Source organism: Rhinolophus sinicus, linkage group LG10 (genome assembly GCF_036562045.2).
Source record: "Rhinolophus sinicus isolate RSC01 linkage group LG10, ASM3656204v1, whole genome shotgun sequence".
Classification (NCBI taxonomy): domain Eukaryota; kingdom Metazoa; phylum Chordata; class Mammalia; order Chiroptera; family Rhinolophidae; genus Rhinolophus; species Rhinolophus sinicus.
In genome coordinates this window covers 18240805-18261667 of record NC_133759.1, presented here as the reverse complement: position 1 = coordinate 18261667, position 20863 = coordinate 18240805, and the positions used below count along the sequence as shown (strand labels likewise).

General features: G+C 35.1%; 1 protein-coding gene across 1 annotated transcript in view; it reads left to right on the top strand.

Annotated features, from left to right (window-relative positions):
- Positions 1-20863, top strand: part of STT3B (STT3 oligosaccharyltransferase complex catalytic subunit B) — an 85773-nt gene that overhangs the window by 36914 nt on the left and 27996 nt on the right. Inside the window, exons 2-5 of the mRNA XM_019727747.2 lie at positions 3473-3581; positions 6845-7132; positions 16235-16300; positions 18635-18734. Of these exons, the coding sequence (XP_019583306.1) occupies positions 3473-3581; positions 6845-7132; positions 16235-16300; positions 18635-18734 (563 nt within the window). The remainder of the gene's footprint in view (positions 1-3472; positions 3582-6844; positions 7133-16234; positions 16301-18634; positions 18735-20863) is intronic.

Sequence of the window (20863 nt, the reverse complement as noted above, 5' to 3'; positions counted from 1 at the left end):
TTCTTCTCCTTGTTAAAGTCTGCTGTTGATGTTCTTAACTGAATTTTTCATTCCATTTATGTATTCATCAGCTCGAGTATTTCCATTGGTTCTTTTTTATGATCTGCCGCTCTGTTGAATTTCTCATTTTGTTTGTGTATTGTTTTCCTGATTTCATTGTCTATCTTGGGTTGTCTCATAGCTTGCTGAGCTTCCTTAAAACAATTATTTTGAAATCTTTGTCACGCAATTTATAGATCTATTTCTTTGTGGTCAGTTGCTGGAAAATAATTGTGTTCCTTTGGTGGTGTGATGTTTCCTTGATTTTTCATGTTTCTTGTAGCCTTGCATTGATGTCTGCTCATTTGATGGACTGGTTTTGGTGGGGAAAGACCTTATCCCACAGGTGTGTGTGAGGGTGTCAGCTGGACAGGCTGTAGCAGTTCTTGCTCCAAGGAAGAACCAGAGATGTAGCTTCCAACAGCTCAGGTTAACGTTGGTAACGATTGCAGGGATTCTCATCAGCTAAAGCTGCAAGTGTCCACAGGGCTGGTGAGGGCTGTGTGGGGCCTCCTGGTCTCTTCCTTTTATCCCACGGGTTATTGTCATGGCTAAGTGGATCTCTCTTGGCACCAGGTCTGTCTCATGGACGCCCTCTTAGTAGTGGTGGTACTGGTGGGTTCCCATGGAGTAACCATGGAGCCAGAGACTGGAGCACAGGCACTCATGGAGCCGCCACGGAGCCAGGGTCTGGCGTTCAGGTGCCCACAGAGCGGCTGCAGAGCCAGAGTCTAAAGTGCCTCTGGGGCCCAGAGCGTTTGTGGGATTGGGGTGGGGCATGGCAGCTCTGGTTTTGAGGCAGTGCAACAGCAGCTCCTTGTTGGCAACACAGCAGCATCTCCCTTTCCTGGGGATCTGTGGCAGTGATGGCTTTGCTTGCCCTAGTGGCTAAAGCTTCTGCTGTTCTCTGGTGAGCAGGCCACTGGGGTCTGCACCAATGAACACTGTGGGCTTCACCTTTGAAAGCTGCAGGGAATCTGGGGCTGTTGGGGCTGTTGAGGTCCTCAGCAGCAAAGCCTCTTTAGGTCCCCTCCACAAAAAAGGCCACTAGGGGCTGTGATGGCACCTACCATATGACTGATCCTGATAGCCCTGCCCTTCTTCTTTGTTCCTACCGTGTTTCCCTGAAAATGAAACCTAGGCAGACAGTCAGCTCTAATGCGTCTTTTGGAGCAAAAATTAATATAAGACCCAGTCTTATTTTACTATAATATAAGACCGGGTCTTATATAATATAGTATAATTTATGATATGATATGATATGATATGATAATATAATATAAAATACCAGGTCATGTTAATTTTTGCTCCAAAAGACACATTCGAGCTGATTGTCTGGCTCTTATAGGTCTTATTTTCAGGGAAACCAGAGTAGCTGTCTCCAGATGTCTCAGCTAAGCCTATCTCCCTAGCAATCCTTTCTGTGTGGTTATTCTCCATTTTTTCCTTCATTGTGCTGTTGTAGGATCTTAACTGTACTTTCGAGCTTTTGCAGGGATATTTCCCCTCATGGATAGCTGTCTTATTTCTTGTTTTTTTGTGGGTGGGACAAAGGCTGGTGTCTCCTAATACTCCATCTTGCTGACATCATTCCTCAGAATACTTTCTATTTTGTTCTAATTTGCTTTTTATTTTTGAAATTTTTTCTATTTAGCCTATCTTTTGCTTATCTTGACAGTAATTTTTGACATTAAGAAATGTGTAATTCTTTATCATAGGTCTTTTATTTAATAATAATAGTAGCAATAGTCTCTAAGTGCTTTAGAGACGTTATATTGTTTACTCATCACAGCTACCTTATGATGTAGGTACTATTGTTATCCCTCTTTTACAGAAGAAGAAATGAGAGCCCAGAGAACGTAAATTATTTACCCAACCAAGGTCACAAAGCTAGTAAAGTATGGAACTAATTAAACCCAGGCAGTATGATTTTAACAACCTGTACTCTTAAGCTTTAGGTTATACTTCCTTGTAGGCTATTGTGGCTTATCTTAGCCCTCCAAAGATATTGTTTCTGCTTCCTGTGATACTAGTTTTTGTCATTTGTTGATTTTGACGCTTAGCTTTTATATTGCTTACTTTTCTCAAATGTTTGATTTTTGGGTCTGTGCGTTTTTTGGTATTTGATCAAATCTGTCTAAAAATGCAATAGTGCTGTGTCTAGTGAAGGAGAATCATGCCTTGCTGTTGTGGTGGATACATCAAACTGTACTGGATACGAGGATTTCCTATTCATTTTCCTTCTGTCTAGCATTGTTGTGCTTTTTGAGTCTCTTGTCTACATATAATGCAGATGCCTCTGATTCCCACTAACTTAATTGGCAGTGGTAGGGGAAGGGGATCCACCTGCTTGTCTGGCTTTGTTCTAATGACATTACCCTGAGGATTTCTGCAGGATTCTCTTCTGCCCCCCTTAGCTGCTTTATATGAAACGGAGTATCTGTGACATTGCTGCCTCCCACCCCTACCCCCACCCCCACCCCCGTGGTTTAGTTTACTGCTGCTTTCAGTTTGGGCTGTGGTGTCTTCAAAATCATTTCTTCCCATTTGTCATCTTTCATTGATTAAATTTCTCATTCCTTAAGGTCATATTTTCTTGTTTTACAGTACTGTTACTGTTTTCTTATGGTTTTATTGATGTTGTAATTTATTCTTTAGCCTGTAATTTTTAGAGTTGTAGGATTGGAGGCGATTATGTCAAGTGTGCCCCTTTCATTTTAATGCTGTCTTCTGTCAGTGTTTCTTACTCTTTTGAGAGTCATTGACTTCTTTAACTATGTGGTGAATTCTGTGTACTCTCACCCTTTTTTAATTCAAATGCAGCTGTCTGCCATTTGTACACTAAGTGATGGCTAAATGTTAATTTGAGCATTCATTTGTAGTATTGTAGGCATTGAGGTGTGGGGGGTGCTTTGTTTTTAGTTGTGTTAGAGGTGTGGACCTATTTCTTGAAAAATAATTTCTTACCAAGTTTGAGGAAAATTGCTATAAAAGTTATATCAGCGGTGCCAAAAAATGTATACAAGTGGACACTTTGGTCAATGTTCAAGCAATAGTTTGCAGTAATCAGAAGTGTCTGGACGCTGATGGTAACCACTTTGAGCACCTCGTAACTGCAGAAGTCAAACGTGACTCGTATTCATCTTTTGTTATTGGTGTATATTGAGTATTACAATTTTAATACAGTTTTCCTTATTAGGTTGGTGCAAAAGTAATTGCGTTTTAAAAGAACAAAAATTACGAAAAACCATAATTACTTTTGCACCAACCTGATAAAATGTGTATACATTTTTTTGGCACTCTTTGTATTTATGTAGCCATAGAGTTAATAACTATAAAGACACTTGCATTTAAAATGTAATTAGAAGGATAGAGCTGTTTCTTTCTAGCAAGCAAAGTTTTGTAACATTTCTTTTTTTTCTGTTTTCTCTAGGTTTAACTATAGATCAACACATCATCTTGCGTCTCATGGGTTCTATGAATTTTTAAATTGGTTTGATGAAAGAGCATGGTATCCACTAGGAAGAATAGTAGGTGGTACTGTAAGTACATTTGCAGTTATTTATATTCATATCATAAAATTTTATAGTTATTTGAGTAAATCATTAACTGCTAAGATGATGGGGATTCCTGAAAGCTTTGCATGTTTAATACATTTTTCTGTGGCTGGTTATCCAGTATTTAATTTACTAAATCTTTTTTCTTGATACGCCCCTTTTCCCCCCACCCCACACACCTGTTTGGGGGTTATCTCAGGCTAACCACTATTTCTGACAAATGGTGGAGGCTGTGAGGGGATCTCTTGTCACAGTGTATCTTAATTTCGGGTTATTTGTGTGTTTTTGTTTTGTTCTGTAGCAACTTTATTGAAAAAACAGTTTTTGGAACTAAATAGAATTTTAGAAGAATCAGATCATTCTAATTTTCCAGGTCCCAAATCTGTCCTAAATTACTCCAGGTAATTGAGTATTGATCATAGTTCATGGGGAATTATTATCTTCAGAAGAAAATATTTTTAGTTATTTGGGATATAACAAGAATGCTGAAGAGAAGGTGAAAGACAGGACACCTATTGGGGAGACATACGCGTTTAGCATTGTTTTCTTCTTGATCATTTTTGTCAGAGGTTTATCAGTTTTACTAAGTTCATACTTAACCCAAATAAATTTGGACTTTGTTGATTGTCTTTATTAAATATTTGTCTTCTATTGATTAATTTCAGTTTCTTTCCTCCCACTTTCTTAAGTTTATTTTGATGTTTTTTTGGACTTCCTGATAAAATTTGCTCAATAATTTTCAATCTTTCGTTATTATGTGTTCATTAAAGCTATACATTTATAGCTATAAATTTAAAGTTAAAGTTGTAAGTTTTCCACTAATCAGTGTTTTTAGCAACATTGCATAAATTTGGCATGACCTATTTTCATTATTTCTCAAGTCAAAATGTATTTTAATTTCTATTATGTCTTCTGATTCATGGGTTATTTAGAATTGTATTTAACTTTTAAGCATAAAAATATTTCCAATTTATCTTTTTTTTTTTAATCTTCAAATATGTTTTGGTTGGAGAAAAAGTTCAGTATTTTCAATCCTTTGAAGTTTATTGAGACTTATCTTGTGGCCTAGGATTTGGCAAATTTTATAAATGTTCCCTCTGTATTTGTAAAGAATATATTCTCTGTGATAGTAAAGTGTTGTGTTTCTGATTTGAGGCATCTTTTTCTCCTGTATGTAAATAGAGGTAAAGATACAAGGAGAGTAGTCATGATGGTCTCCAGGGCAAATTAGAAAGACACTGAATGCTAAGAGATGTGGTAGATGGCTATTATCTGCACTTCTTGTGCTAGTCTTATCATTCACCTTATTGTATTAATATTTGATGACCAGTTTGTTTCCTGGTCTAACTTTTCATTTTAAATCCTCGGTGGAGGCTTATTTTCTGAGACTCCTGATGTCCTTGGGACCATTCAGATAATTGTTCTCTTTTGCCTTTGGGTGAACCTCTTAGGGTTTTCTTTTTTTTTTGGACAATTTTTAGTCATGTCTCAGCTTGAGGTTTCTTATACCAGAAGTTGTTATAAATGTGGAACCCATATTCATATATGTGATGAATGACTTTATTTCTTCTTTTGTTTCTATTCAAAGCTTTGGAAGTGAGGCAAAATGTTTCTTACTGCTTCTCTTAATGAATGGGAAGTATTTGTCTAGTCTAGTTTCACAAATAGGCACTGGCTTTGTGCTGGGAACTAGGCCTTTCCTCTGATATCTCTGTTGAGCGATACCCCCTGCCCTCCCCCTCCAACCCCGACACACACACACACACACACACACACACACACACACACACACCCTCCCTCCAGTTCTTAAGATGTAGATCAGACCAGGAGTATCTTTTTTTCCTCTTATTTGGGGCTCCCAAGGCATTAGTACCTACTTTGAACTTATTTATTTTTGGCATCTGGAGGATTCCCTTTCTTTTGAGCTTAAATATGCCCTTTTTATTGTTGGGTGGGAGTTTTGTTATTTGGTTAGGGTTTAGTTTTTTGGTCCTTTCATCCAAGTACTTCCATGTATTTTTGCTGCTTTTTGTGTGTCAGCAGAGTCTGCCATGTTATCATGCATGTATTGACTTACCTTTAGAGATATTTTCAAATTCATTTTCATTGAAAATGGCTGACAAAATCGTACACTGGGACCTGATATTTTATGTGAAACATTTTCATTTTTAAGAAGGATGATGATTGTCACACTTTCCCCCTTTCCTTTATTCCATTCTCCTTCCACACATTTAGTAGGTATTGAGCATCTGTTTTATGTCAAGCATTGTTCTGAATGCTAAGGAAAATTTTTCTGCTAGTCTTTCCTGGAGCTTATATTCTTTTGAGGGTGTTTAGTTAATAGACAATAAATAAAGTAGGTAAAATAAATCGTTTGTGAAATGGTGGTCTGTCATGGAATAAAAGAGGGAATGATTAAAGACCATGGGGAGTTTGCAGTTTTAAATAGTATAGCTAGGAAAGAAAATTGATAACATTCTTTATAGTTTTAGTAATGGAGAAAGAAAAGAATCTTTTAGGATTTAGTTAAGGATGGAAATGTAAATATGCATTTTAATTACTTATGAATAGCTCAAAAATGTCCTATTTACTTTCCTTTGAATCCTCTTAATGTTTTAGATTCTTGTTTTAGAGTAAAAGTCAGGAGTACAACTGTTATTTTAAGTGGTATAAAAACATTCAACCTTCTAGGAGTCCCATAATATTATCTTTGAATTCACAAACTACCTAGTCCTTCATTCCTTAGCCAGAGTTGCTTACTTTCCAAATCTTGGCTTTAAAAGGAAGGAAGAATCATTTATAAATAATACTACATGTAACTTCATCTTCTCTTCTTTTCTCATTCCTTTATACACACACAACTTTGGGCAAAATTGGAGTATGTTAAAACCCTAAACTTAAGGGTAAGTTACATGAGGATCCTATTTTATAGTGAACAAAATAGTGGGATCAATAAGAAAGCTACCCAATTTTCCACTGAAAATCATTTTCAGTGTTATTACTCATTCATTTTATCTGATCTTTTTTCTTTTATTTAAATGCGTATCTCTCCATATATGAGCTTTTTCTTGTATCCAATCCAAAAGAACATTTAATTTTGTAGTGTATAAGGAAAGCAAACTGTTTTTTGAGATGTTATTTTCAAGCTTACTGTAAATGATATGTGATAATAAAGAAGAGAACTTATGTTAGTCTTTTCAGCTACCTTATTTTATATGTAATTAAGTTTGCCATTTTTTTCTTCCTAGGTTTACCCAGGGTTGATGATAACAGCTGGCCTTATCCATTGGATTTTAAATACATTGAACATAACAGTTCACATAAGAGATGTTTGTGTGTTCCTTGCACCAACTTTTAGCGGCCTTACATCTATATCTACTTTCTTGCTTACCAGAGAACTTTGGAACCAAGGAGCAGGACTTCTAGCTGCTTGTTTTATTGCTATTGTGCCAGGTTACATTTCTCGGTCAGTAGCTGGATCCTTTGATAATGAAGGCATTGCAATTTTTGCACTTCAGTTCACGTACTACTTGTGGGTAAGTAACATTTAATTTTTTGCTACTGTTAATGCCCATGAACTTTCTGCTGAAATGCTGTAGGTTGCACACATTTGTCTTTGATCAGTTAATTATAGTTGTACCGTGTTTCCCCGAATAGTCAGACAATCAGCTCTAATGCGTCTTTTGGAGCAAAAATTAATATAAGACCCGGTCTTATAGAAGACCCAAATATTGTGTTGTGTTGTGTTGTGTTGTGTTGTGTTGTGTTGTGTTGTATTGTACCCAGTCTTACATTATATAAGACCCGGTCTTATATTATAGTAAAACAAGACCGAGTCTTATATTAATTTTTGCTCCAAAAGATGCATTAGAGCTGACTGTCCGACTAGGTCTTATTTTCGGGGAAACACTTTACACAGATACTTTTGTTACTGTTCACAATAAATTTAATAATGAATAACATTTAAAAATGTCAGGAACTGTATCTCCATATATGTAATACTGTTGCGGAAAACGGCGAGGACTGAGAAACTCAAGCAGCACGCAGAGATCAGGGAGAACAGTTGTATTACGCCGGCGGGCTCAGCGGGATCATTCCCAAAAGACTGAGCACTTGCTGGGGTCGGGCATTTTGTTATATAGCATTAGACTTCTGGGTTTGGGAGGGTTCGCGCCATAGCTATTGCGGCGCTAAGGGATTGGTTAAAGCTGGCCAGGGTGCCGGGGAGGTCCATCCCTAACATCTGTGATCGTCAGATACTGTTCTGACGGGGAAAGCCCCTGACGGCAGTGCGCGCAGGAAAACTACTCTCATAAGATGTCAGAGGAGGTAGGGGGACAGAAAGCCCCTAACGGCTGATATTGCCGGTGACTACACTAACATGCTGGAAACTGCTCTGACAATACATATGTATATGTAATTTTGCTGTGCCTATTTTACAGATGATGATGATAACGTCCTTTATAAGTCATAGCTTCAAAAAAGAGGGTATCACAAAACATGCTTTTGATTTTGTTTCTTTTTTTGTGGCGGGGAGAAGGGTCAGACATACTTAGAAAAGTTGAAATGTGGTTCAGTGTCTTGGGATTTTGAATTCTGTTTGCAAAATTAGCATTATTTTGCTGTTACCAAGTTATTTCTTCATTCCCAATCTGTGTATCTTTTATTTCCTTGTCTTTTTGTATTAACTAGTACTTCCGGTACGATGTTGTAAAGGAGTGGTGAGAGAGGACATCCTTGCCTTGTTCCTGATCTTAGTGGGAAAGCTTTGAGTTTCTCACCATTAATTATGATGTTAGCTGTACATTTTTTGTATATATTATTATCAGGGACGTTTCACTCTATTGCTAGTTTGCCAAGAGACTTTATCATGAATCGATGCTGAATTTTGTCAAATGCTTTTTCTGTATCTATTGATATATAATAGCTACATGATCTTTTTCCTTTGACCTTTTGATATGAATTACATTAATTAATTTTCAGATGTTGAACCAGCCTTTTGTACATGGGATAAATCTAACTTGGTCATGGTGTATAATTCTTATAATACATTGTTGCATTTGATTTGCTAATATTTTGTTGAGGATTTTTGCATCTTTGTTCATAAGAGATACTGGTCTACATCTGTAGTTTTCTTTTCTTATAATGTCTTTGTCTTGTTTTGGTATTAAGATATTGCTGGCCTCATAGAATGAGTTAAATATTCCCTCTGCTTCTGTTTTCTGAAAGAGATTGTAGAGAATTGATATTAATTTTTTCCTTAAATGTTTGGTAGAATTCATCGGTGAACTGAGCTTGGCCTGGTGCTTTCTGTTTTGGATGGTTATTTACTGACTCCTTTTTAAAAATAGATACAGGCTATTCAGATTTTCTATTTCTTCTTTTGTGAGTTTTGGCAGATTTTTGTCTTTTAGGAATTGGTTCATTTCATTTAGGATATCAAATTTGTGTTCTAGAATTTTTCATAGTATTCCATTATTATTCTTTTAAGAATGTTTATGGGCTCTGTAGTGATGTTCCTTTTATTTCTGATATTAGTAATTTGTGTCCTCTTTTTTTTTCTTTGTTAGCCCTGGCTAGAGTCTTATCAATTTTGCTGCTCTTTCAGAGAGCTAGTTTTTTGGTTTCACTGATTTTTCTCTATCTGTTGTCTGTTTTCAATTTTAATTTTTGCTCTGATTCTTACTTCTTTTCTTCTGTTTCCTTTGGATTTAAATTTACCTTATTTTTCTAGTTTCCTAAGGTGGAAACTTAGATTGTTGGTTTAGATCTATCTTTCTCTTCTAATACATGCATTCAGTGCTATAACTGTCCCTATAAGTCCTGCTTTCTCTGCATCTCACAAAAATACAGTGAATGTTTAAATTTAAAAAAAAATTATTACAGTAAAAGACACATTGTAATTAATCCTCTTCAAAGTACCCTCCCCCTTGCTTTGAACACACTTATCCCATCGTTCTTGCCACTTTCTGAAGTAGTTCTGGAATCCTCTTTCATGAGTGTCTTTAGTTGTACCGTCATGGTTGCCTGTGTCCTGAAGCGATTCAAAACATTTACCTTTCACGGTCATTTTGACTTTGAGGAAGAGCCAGGAGTCACACACTGCCAGATCCAGTGAATATGGTGGATGAGGACACAGCGTAATGATTTTATTTGACAGAAATTGCCATATACCAGAAGCGATGTGTGACATGGAGCCTTAATGCTGTGATACAGTGAATGCTGTATCAAAATACAGTGAATGCTGCTGCCAAGTGCCGTCCAGTGGAAAGGCAGGGATCTTCAATACGGGAAGCAGTGCATTGAACTTTAGTAACAGTGTGTGACTGAGTTTCAACTGGTTTGGTGCAGTCAGTCAGGTGTGAGCTACGGTTGAGAGAAGGTGTGTTTTAAAGTGTACTGTAAATCCTCCTCCATCATGACAACGCTCCTTGTCACATATCGCTTCTTGTATATGGCAATTTCTGTCAAATAAAAACATTGCCATGTGTCCTCATCCACCTTATTCACTGGATCTGGCACCGTGAGACTCCTGGCTCTTCCCCAAAGTAAAAATGACCATGAAAGGTAAACGTTTTGAATCGATTCAGGACATCAAGGCAGCCATGACAGCACAACTAAAGACACTCACATAAGAGACTTTCAGAACTGCTTCAGAAAAGTGGCAAGAATGATGAGATGAGTGTGTTCGAAGCAAGGGGGAGTATTTTGAGGGAAATTAATGGCAATGTGTCTTCTACTGTAATAAATTTTTAAAATTTAAACATTCATAGTATTTTTTTATCACACCATATACCAAATTTTGTTTATCCATCAGTTGGTGGACACTTGGATTTCCAGTTTTGAGTTATTATAAATAATGGTGCTATGACCATTAGGTACAAGTATTTGTGTGGACATGTTTTCATTTTTCCTAGGTAATAAATACCTAGAACTGGAAATGCTGGGTTGTATGGTGTAACTCCTCCTTAATAAACTACCAAACCATTTTCCAAAAGATGTAACATTTTTCATTCAACCAACATTATATGGGGGTTCTAATTTTTCCTCATTCTTGAAAACATTGGTTTCATCAGCTTGATTATAGCCATTCTAGAGGGTAGTCTAGTAATATATCATTGTGGTTTTAATTTGCGTTTAGGATTTATAATGACTTAATGTTGATATCTTTTCATGCGCTTGTTGGCCATTCGTATGCTCTTTGAAGTATTTATTCAAATCTTTTACTCATTTTTAGAAGGAGGGTAATCTGTCTTATACTGGAGCTGTAAGATTTCCTTTATTTATTTTGGATAAAGGTCATGAATGTGACAGGTCCTTTGTCAGTATGTGTTTTACATATATTCTCTCTGGTCTAGCCCTCTTTTCTTTTTCTTTTTTTTCTTTTCCTTTTTCTTTTTTTTTGTTTTTGAAGAACAAAAGTTTAGAATTATGATGAAGTCTTATTTTTTTTTATGGATTATACTTTTGGTGTCATATCCAAGAAATTGTTACCTAACTCAAGGTCACACATGTGTCCTAGGTTTTATTCATGAAGTTTAGCTGTTACATTTGTGTCTATGATCCATTTAGAGTGAATTTTTTAAATACAGTGTAAATTAAGGGTCCAAGCTCCCCACTCATTTTTGGTCACGTGGATATCCAGTTGTTGTTCAGACATTATTTGGTGAAAAGACAATCCTTTGTTGAAAATTAATTGACCATAAATCATGGGTTTATTTCTCAACTATTCTGTTTCATTGATCTATATGTCTATCCTTATGCCATTGACACACTGTCTTGATTAATGTTGCTTCATGTTACATTTAAATTTGGGAGGTACTATATAGGTTTTTATATATTGATCATGTATCCTGTGACTTTGCTAAACTTGCATGTTAAGTTTTTAAGTTCCCTTGGGATTTTACAAGATCGTGTTATGTGCAAATAGTTTTGCTTCTTCTTTTGCAATTTGTATACACTAATTTTTTTTTCTTGATTGATTGTAGTGGCTAGAACCTCTAATATAGTGTCCAATAAAAGTAATGAGAATGGACATCCTTTCCTTCCTGATCTCAAGGGAAAAGCATTCAGGCCTTCACCGTTAATTATGATGATAGTTGTAGGTTTTTTGTATGTGCTCTTTATCATAGATAAAGGAAGTTTTCTTCTATTTTCAATTTGAGAGGTTTTATCATGAATGGGTATTAGATTTTGTCAAATACTTTTTTTATGTCTATTGAGTTGATCATATGGTTTTTGTCCTTTGTTACATTAATTTGGGGTTTCTCTACTTCAGCACTATTGACATTTTGGGCCAAGGCAATTCTTTGTTATGCATGATGTTTCGTGCACTGTAGTATGTTTAACAGTATCCCTTGCCTCTACACACTAGATGCCAGGTTGTGACAACCAAAAATGTCTCCAGATATTGCCCCTGTGGGGGCAAAATCACCCTTAGTTGAAAACCACTGCATTAATTTATTTTCAGATGTTAAAATAACTTTGAATTCATGGAATAAATTACATTTGTTCATGATGTATGATCCTTTTTAATACATTGCCAGGTTGTATTGCATATATTTTGTTAAGGATTTTTACTTCTTTATCCACATGGGATATTAACATGTTATTTTTGTTTTCTTGTGATAATCGTTGTCTGGCTTTGGTGTTAGAGTTATACTGGGCGCCTAAAATAAATTAGGGGAATGTTTCCTTCCCCTCTATTTTCTGAAAGAGTTTTTACAGGATTGGGATTGTTTCTTCCTTAACTGTTGGGACTTTCACGAGTGAAGCCATCTGAATCTGGGAAGATTTTTTAAAATTGCTAATTCAATTTTTATTGACATAGCTCTGTTCTGATTTTGTTTCTTCATGAGTAATTTGATAAAGTGTATCATTTTTGAAATTGTTCCATTTCATCTAAATGATCTAATTTTTGGCACTTCATAATGCTCCTTTATAACTATTTTAATTTCTGTACAGTCTGTAGTGATTTCACCTCTTCCTAGTATTGGTCATTTGTATCTTCTCTGTTTTCTTGGTTAGTTTAAACTTTCTAACTAAAGTTTATCCAACTTTTGATTTCATTGATTTTTCTGTATATGTACTATTCTATTTTCATTTCTTGATCTTTATTATTTCCTTCTTTGTATTTGGTTTGCTCTTTTCTAGCTTCTTGAGGTTTAAGCTTAAGTTATTTTTGCTCTTTCACTTTTCTAATATGAGAATTAAGGCTATATAATCATTGCTTTAGCTGTATTCTGTATATTTTCATAATGTGTTTTCATTGTCATGCAAAGATTTTTTAATTTCGTGATTTCTTCTTTGACCCATGGGTTCTTTAGAAGGGAATTGTTCCAAATATTTGGAAATTTCCCAGCATTCTTTGTCTTGTTGATTTCTAATTCTTTTGTTGTTGAAGAATTCTAATTCAGGTGTTTCAATATCAACAAGTCAAAGATTGAGTTCAAAAACCACCCATCGGCACCCACCATCTGTTGGCTTTCCTCCTCCCCACCAATGGCTAGTAGCTCAAGCTAGGAAACTACCTTTTCTCAATTTCTTTTTGTCTATTACTCTTTAATTCCAGTAGCTCACCAAAAAATGTTGATTTGGTCTGTGAGCATAACCTCTCCTTTCTGTATAAATTCCTACTACTATAAATTTGGACCTCAACACCCACTTAGTCTGTTATACCAGTCTTGTAACTTGTATTTTTGTTACCAGGAGCATTCATGATCTCTAAGGACCTTTTGACACTCAGTGTCTGTACTCACCATATGGTCTCTATCATATTGAGCTTTCACTGTAGTCCTGAGTTATAATGTGTGTGTTCAACATAGCCCAGCAAAGTTTTCATGTATTAGTAAATACTGAGGATATATTTGGTTTACCGTATGTATCTTTTACTCATTCTCTCAGGCCACACAGTTGGCTTTAGTCTTTTTTTTCTTTTTTTTGTAATTGTAGCAGTCTGGGTCCAATCAATCACAGTAGGTTAAATAGAGAAGTTTTATATAACGAAATATTAACTACAATAGAAGAACAACTAAGATAGAAGGAAACTATATGGTATCATAGGGCTGAGGGAGAGAACCAAAAAAAAACAAGCTTGGAAAGGATTTAGATCTCATTGAGGAGGGTGTGGTTCAGCTCACCAACAGTAGAGAAGTTCTGTGGCTTGGCCAGGCTGGAGCTGGTTTGGAGCTGCCAGACAAGCAATAAACCACCCTCTGGAGTGTAGGCACATAGGGGGTAGGGAGCTGGCAACCTGTATAATGGTGTGCAGTAGGAGTCTGAGTACCAGCAGGGGACAGGGCAGGAGGCTTTCAGAGTTTGTGTGGTGCTTCTGGTCACCATGTCATGAGGACTGCAGAAAGGTCATTACTAGATCAAAGCTGCAAAGTCACAGACTACTTTGTTTTGGGCTCATGGCTGGTGGCAGTACCACCAGATGTCCTTACACCCATACACCGACTCCAGCCTACACCTGAAATGATTGGAGAGCCTCTTCTCCTGCAGTATTTGTCCGGAGCCTTTACTGAGAAACCTTAGCATCATACTCACTTTAAAGGAGAAATACTTAGAGGAATTCTTTTATCACAGAGCATATACCGTGTTTCTCTGGAAATAAGACCTAGTCGGACAATCCTGTCTAATGCGTCTTTTGGAGCAAACATTAATATAAGACCCAGTCTTATTTTACCATAAGACTCGGTCTTATATGATGTGATATGATAGGATAGGATAGGATAGGATATAATACTGGGTCTTATTTTGCTACAAGACCGGGTATAATATAATATAATATATAATATAATATACAGGATCTCATATTAACTTTTGCTCCAAAAGACTCATTAGAGCTGATTGTCCGCCTAGGTCTTATTTTCGGGGAAACACGGTATTGAAGGCTGTATTTGGATGTAAGAGGCAAGAAATGGTAACTGGTACACAAATATAAGGGACTTAATGGTCATTTGCAAGCTTTCCCTGACAACGTTTTTTCTTTTTCTCTACCTCTAGTGTACTGGACAGCCTATCCTTTGTACTCTCAATCTCTGTTTTTTCCTTGTTTGCTCTATTAATCTACCTACCACAGCCTTCTGTGCCCCTGTCCTTCAGATTCCTTTTTGTTTCTGTTCCATTTCACCTCTGAGAACACTGTTTCTTTTACTCTTGCACACTTAGAATTAGGCCTTTCTAAACATTCTTTTCCATTTCCCTGGTACTCACTCCCTTCCCTAAAAATTATCTTTTGCCCTCTGTGCCTTTGGTCTCTGTATGATTTGGCAGCACTACTTGGTTCCAACTCACTTCTGCAATTCAGTATAGGAATAATATCTCATCTGCCCTGGAAGTTTTTCTCACTTAAAAATTTTCAATATTTTAGTATACCCCCTTCCCTATTCACATTTTGACATAGGGCCTACCTGTCGTTTTACCCTGTGAAAGATAAACCTTTTTAAAATCAAGGTAGATTTTGGGGGTCAGTGGGAAGATACTTTGTCACATATAACGAGTGTGAACTATGATGTTCAATTCAAAGTGGTTTGTCACTAGTCTAATAGAAGTCAACCTCATATATCTTTCAAGTGCTGTAAACTAAGAATGGTTTCTCTTCCCTTCCTCTGTCCCCTTTTTTTTTTTTTTTTAACATTTCCCCCAAAGGTTGGATGTCACCTGTAGTTTGCTTTAATGTACTAGTAGAGGCCCATTTTAAAAGTAAAGAATTACTTGAAATCAGCTCTATAGGATACTGTTAAATTTGAACTTCTATCAGGACATGGCAATAACTTTTTTAATACAGAGTTGCTCGTAATGGGGCTTACGTCTCTCATTTCTTTAGGACACTCACGTGGTTCATCTTAAAATTGACCCTTTGGCATAAGTATTTAGAACTTGTGTTTCTAAAATTTAAAATTCAGTTTTCTGAGGTTGCTAACGTATTTTTCTTTTTTGAGATGAACATATATAAACTCTTTTCCGTGGATTATTTTTTATGTTTCTTAAGTCAGTAGAGATTTGTTAACTATTTGAATCTTTTTGTACTACAAGATGTCTTTCCAGTTCAGGGGAATTGAGAATTTTACTGATACATCATTAGGCCATCTAGAAACTAATTTTGGGAATATAAATTTCTTGGAGATATTTATTATAGTATCTGAAAATTTCTAGATGAGAAGTTTTCAAAAATGGATGCTCATAATTAGAATTATATGTGAGATATAAATAATCACATTCAAATAAAGGAAAAATTCAGCTTAAAGTATAATGTCTAAGCAAATTAACCATATGGAAATGTAGATTAAACAAATTTATTCTTCAGTTATAGTCTCAGTTTGTTGATAGTAATCATTTTAAGGTAGAAGATATAACAAATGGAAAAATATAATTTGTTTCTGTTAAGTTGATACATTTATAGAAAGCCAAATAACTAGAAATAAAATCAAAGCTATTCCTAACGTGTCTGACTACTGTCCAGTGTTGTAAATGCATGTATTAAGTGGATCTGAATACCTGAATAACTTCAGCACCTTTTTTTTAAAATAACTTAGCTTTTTGTAATACAGGTTTACTAAACATTTAACATTTTTTAATTCAGCAGGAGCATTTGTAAATATTATTACTACGTTTGCTTTTTTTTTTTTTTTTAGGTAAAATCTGTGAAAACTGGGTCAGTTTTTTGGACAGTGTGCTGCTGCTTATCGTATTTCTATATGGTAAGAGTTTATATTTGAATATACAGGATGTCTAACAAGTCTTTGTGGCAGTTCATCCAGTTCCTCTTCATCATTCTCCTCTTATCCAGGGCTAGCGCTCCACTTTGTTTCTCCTGAAATCTTTAGGATCTTAATTTTGTTTAATGTATACTCTTTTATTGTCACCATTCTCTTCCCTACCCTTACTGTCAGGACCCATAATGACTTTTCTTTCAGTGGGGAGGGTTAATATTCAACCTCTCAAATAGAATATTTGCAGCAAGTGAAACAAAAATTTTCTTTTCAAATAATGGTCACATCCTCTAGGTTAACCTGTAAACTGCCTATATAATTTTTTTCAACAGATTACTTAAGATAGGGGTTCATTATTACCTTTTCATTCTCCTGCCTTTCTTTCCACACCACAGTCTATATCAGGGGTTTCCAAACTGTGGCCCATGGGCCAACTGCGGTCCGCAATCCATTTTTAATTGGCCTGCAGCAAATTCCAAAAATATATTTAGTTTACTTTAAAAAACCAGGTGAGGCAATACGTACTTCACCTCGAGTGAGTGGCCCGGTTGTTTGTGTATTTTACCGCATGTGGCCCTTGGTGAAAAACGTTGAAAAAAGTTTGGACACCCCTGGTCTATATAGTAGTCTTGTGCTGAAAATTAATGACAACCTTAGGTACCGTTTGGTTTTTTTTTTTTAAACAAATGTCATGAAATTTGTGCGTCCAGATTATCCATTCCCTTTTTAAAGTGGTTCAAGCTGGGCATATTCGGCACAGTTGTACTCAGTAATAGAAAACCCAGTCTCTTTCAATTTTAGATGTACCCTATTTTGCCGTGTATAATGCGCACCCACATTTTTGGCCCAAACTTTCAGGGGAAAAAAATCTTTCTTTTTAATTTTTTAATTCAAATTTTTATTTGTTTACATTTAGGTACTTATTTTTTCTATTATAAAGTAACTTTAACATTTATTTTTAAACATATGGTACAGGAAATTTTATGTACTGGTAATAAATTTACTATATGCATCATAGAAGACCAAGAACTCTCTTCGTCGTTGCAAGTTCGTCATAAGTTCAAAACTGATTATTGTATTCCAGGGTATTATTCTGCATACCGATATCGTCATTGATTTCTAAAGTTACACTTTTAATTCATAAGCATAAATAAAATAATTAAAAACGTTATGTAGGTACGGAATTAGTACTACATAATTATACCCATGTATAATACACATCCTTATTTTTCCTTCAGAAATTTGGGTAAAAATGTATGCATTATACAATACAGCAAAATGTGGTAAATTTTGGAAATAACCAGAAGTCCTGTTAGGATTGGTGCGCAACCAGAGTAACGTTTTAGGTGAAAAATAGCATGTGACTGAAGTGGTAAATTGTAGTTCTTGTATGCATTGTAAATTGAAGGCAGTTCCTTTACAAGTGGTAATGAAATATTGTAGACAAGGGCAGCATTGTTAGAATATATATGTTAACGTATAGTCTCTTAAGATGACTCTTTCAAACTTTTGAAAGTATAAATGGCTCTTTCAAACTTTTGGTGATTAGAGCACATCCAAGAACTTTGATCTTAACAAGACTTTATTGCCTGTTACTAATTTATAAAAATTAATAAATTCTATTGGTTGCAAATAAACATTATCTTTAGAATCTTTATTAATTTAGACCAGAACATACTCAATTATTCTGATTAAATAGAATTGTTCTAACTTTGTGATACAGGCCAAACATTAAAATGGGATCTTGATTTATATAGGAAATAATTTATACCCAAGGTAGCACCTTTATTTTGAGGATCTCAAAGCGTATCCAGATCATCTGAGTATTCCTTTTATTTGAGTTGTTGATTGGTGGTAACATTCATTGTGTTTATTCTCAGTGAAATTTTTTGCAATGTATTTATCACCAAAAATAGGGGAAGTAAAAGCCATTTTTCTCTTAAAAATTTATAATCTATATCCTAAAAGTCCTAACTTCATGAGTCTTTTTACTTTCAATTAACAAATTATTAATATAATGTTCTCAACATTCTTGTTAAGTTTAATTTGTTCATTTCTCCAGTGAATGTAGAGAAGCATATTGAATTTATGGGATTATGTTATTTTAATTATCAACAAAAATCAGGAGAAATAGGTTGTTTGAAGGTTATAGTAATATAAATATATTTTTAAGCATATCTCAAAATTGCTAAAAATCCTAGTGTTTATATTTGCTTATGTGTTTAGATTTTATTATGTGTTTAGATTTTATGACAAATAAAATGCATCTATTTTAAAAAGCAAACATACAAATTATTTAATGTAGCATTTCTTTGCCCATAGGTCTCTGCTTGGGGTGGTTATGTGTTTATTATCAACCTTATTCCACTGCATGTATTTGTGTTATTACTGATGCAGAGATACAGCAAAAGAGTCTACATAGGTAAGTGATTTTACTTTTGAAATCTGTCAATTTCTAAGAGATGTCTCATATACATTGTTTTCATTGAACAGACATTTCTGTTAGGTCAGTATTAGGCATTAGAAGGTAAAAATAATTACAATTATTTTGCTTTCTATATTTATAGGGAGGGTCAGGCATTTTTACCTAAGTTACCGTCTTCTCCTTGATGAGTTTTTTTAGAAATTATTTTAGATTTAATATTTGTCAGCCATTTTTCTTTTTTATTTTATTTGAGGGAAGGTGCATTTCTATCATGAAATCATCCACATATACATATTACTCAAAGTCAACTCACTGTAAGAGATTGAGCATCTTCAAAGTAAACAGTTTTAAACTTTTGAAAGCCCTTTCTATACAATATACCAGACTGTCTTAGTTGGTTTGGGTTGCTATAACAAAAACCACAGATTAGGTAGCTTATAAACAACAGAAATTTATTTCTCACAGTCTAACTCTCTGGGTCCTCTTTTAAAAGGTTACCAATCCCTGTATCCCTCAGGACCTAATTACCTCCTAAAACCATCACCTTGGGCATTAGGTTTTCACCATATGAATGGGAGGTGGTTGAGCACAAACATTCCGACCATAGCATAGTCTGTGCAAATCTTCTCTACACAATCTTTATTTTTGCTACAAGTTTTTAAATACGTCTTTTGAATTATATACTTAATGATAGATGGTGTCTCAAATCTTAGAGTCCATTTTCTGTGATATAGACAGAAAATTCTTACAGGTTAAATTAGAGAGAAGTTGTGATCAGAAACTAATGTCTTAGTAAAATAATAGAATCCCATTGTAATGTTGTTGGAAAACAGTAGCACAATGATATAAAGCATGTTTATTTGATTAAAAAAAACATAGTAATTTAGCAGTTCCTCAAAAACTTAATCAGTTACCATATGATCCAGCAATGCCACTCCTAGGTATATACCCAAGATAAATGAAAATATATATTCACACAGAAACTTGTACACTAGTGTTCATAGCAGCATTCATTGTAATAGCCAAAAAGTGAAGACAACCCAAATGTCCATCATTGATGAATGGATCAAGTGTGGTATATCTATGCAATGGGATATTATTCAGCCATAAGAATGAATGAAATACTGATACATGTTACATTGTGAGCCCTGAAAACATTATACTAAGTAAAATAAGTCAGACACAAAAGGCCATGTATTGTAGGATTCTTTTTGCATGAAATTTCCAGAATAGGCAAATCCAGAGACAGAAAGTAGGTTAGTGGTTGCCAGGGGCTTTCAAAGTGGAGGAGTGACTGCTAATGGGTAAGGGATCTTGTGGGGGATGAGGAAATGTTCTAGAAGTAAATATTGGTGATAGTTATGCAACTTTGTGAACATAAAAAAATACTCAATGGTACATTTTAAATTTTGAATTTTATAGAACATGAATTACAGCAATTTAAAAAATGCATAGTGTTTTAATTATATTTCTAGCCATTTCAGCATACCTTATAACAATCACCACTTAAATAATTAATGTATTTCTAGTTCTTATACACCACAAACTGTCCTAAGTTTTTTATGTGTATTAACTCACTTAATCTTCATAACCCCACCATGAGGGTAGGTATTGTTACTATCCTCATTTTACAGATGAGGAAAGAAGAGAACAGACAATTTGCTGAATATCTTGTAGCTAATAAGGGAGCTGAAGCCTGAACTTAGATGTTTTGGCTCCACAGCCCATGATGCTAAAAATCACTGTAACTATGTACTTAGCATGTAAATAAATACTTTACTGTTAAAATATACCAACCTATGAGGTCTCCCTACCCTGAAAACATTGTAAACAGTCATTGGGATCCAGAAAGGAGAATAATAGATTAAACTATAATTTTCAGCTGTTTTGTTTAGGAAATATATAAGGAAAGAAATTTTTTAAGTTATATGGTTATAGGGAAAGAACTAAGATTTTTGTTTGTTGAATTTTTAAAATTTGGCTTCCTGCAAATTTGTCAGGAATAGAGTGAGGAGAAGACTGAGGGATTGAGTTTTGTAAAATGCCCATGAATTAGGAAGATGGAGAAGAGACCAGGGGGAAGTCAGGTGTAGTCAAATAAATAATGTTTTTAAAGAGGTTAATGG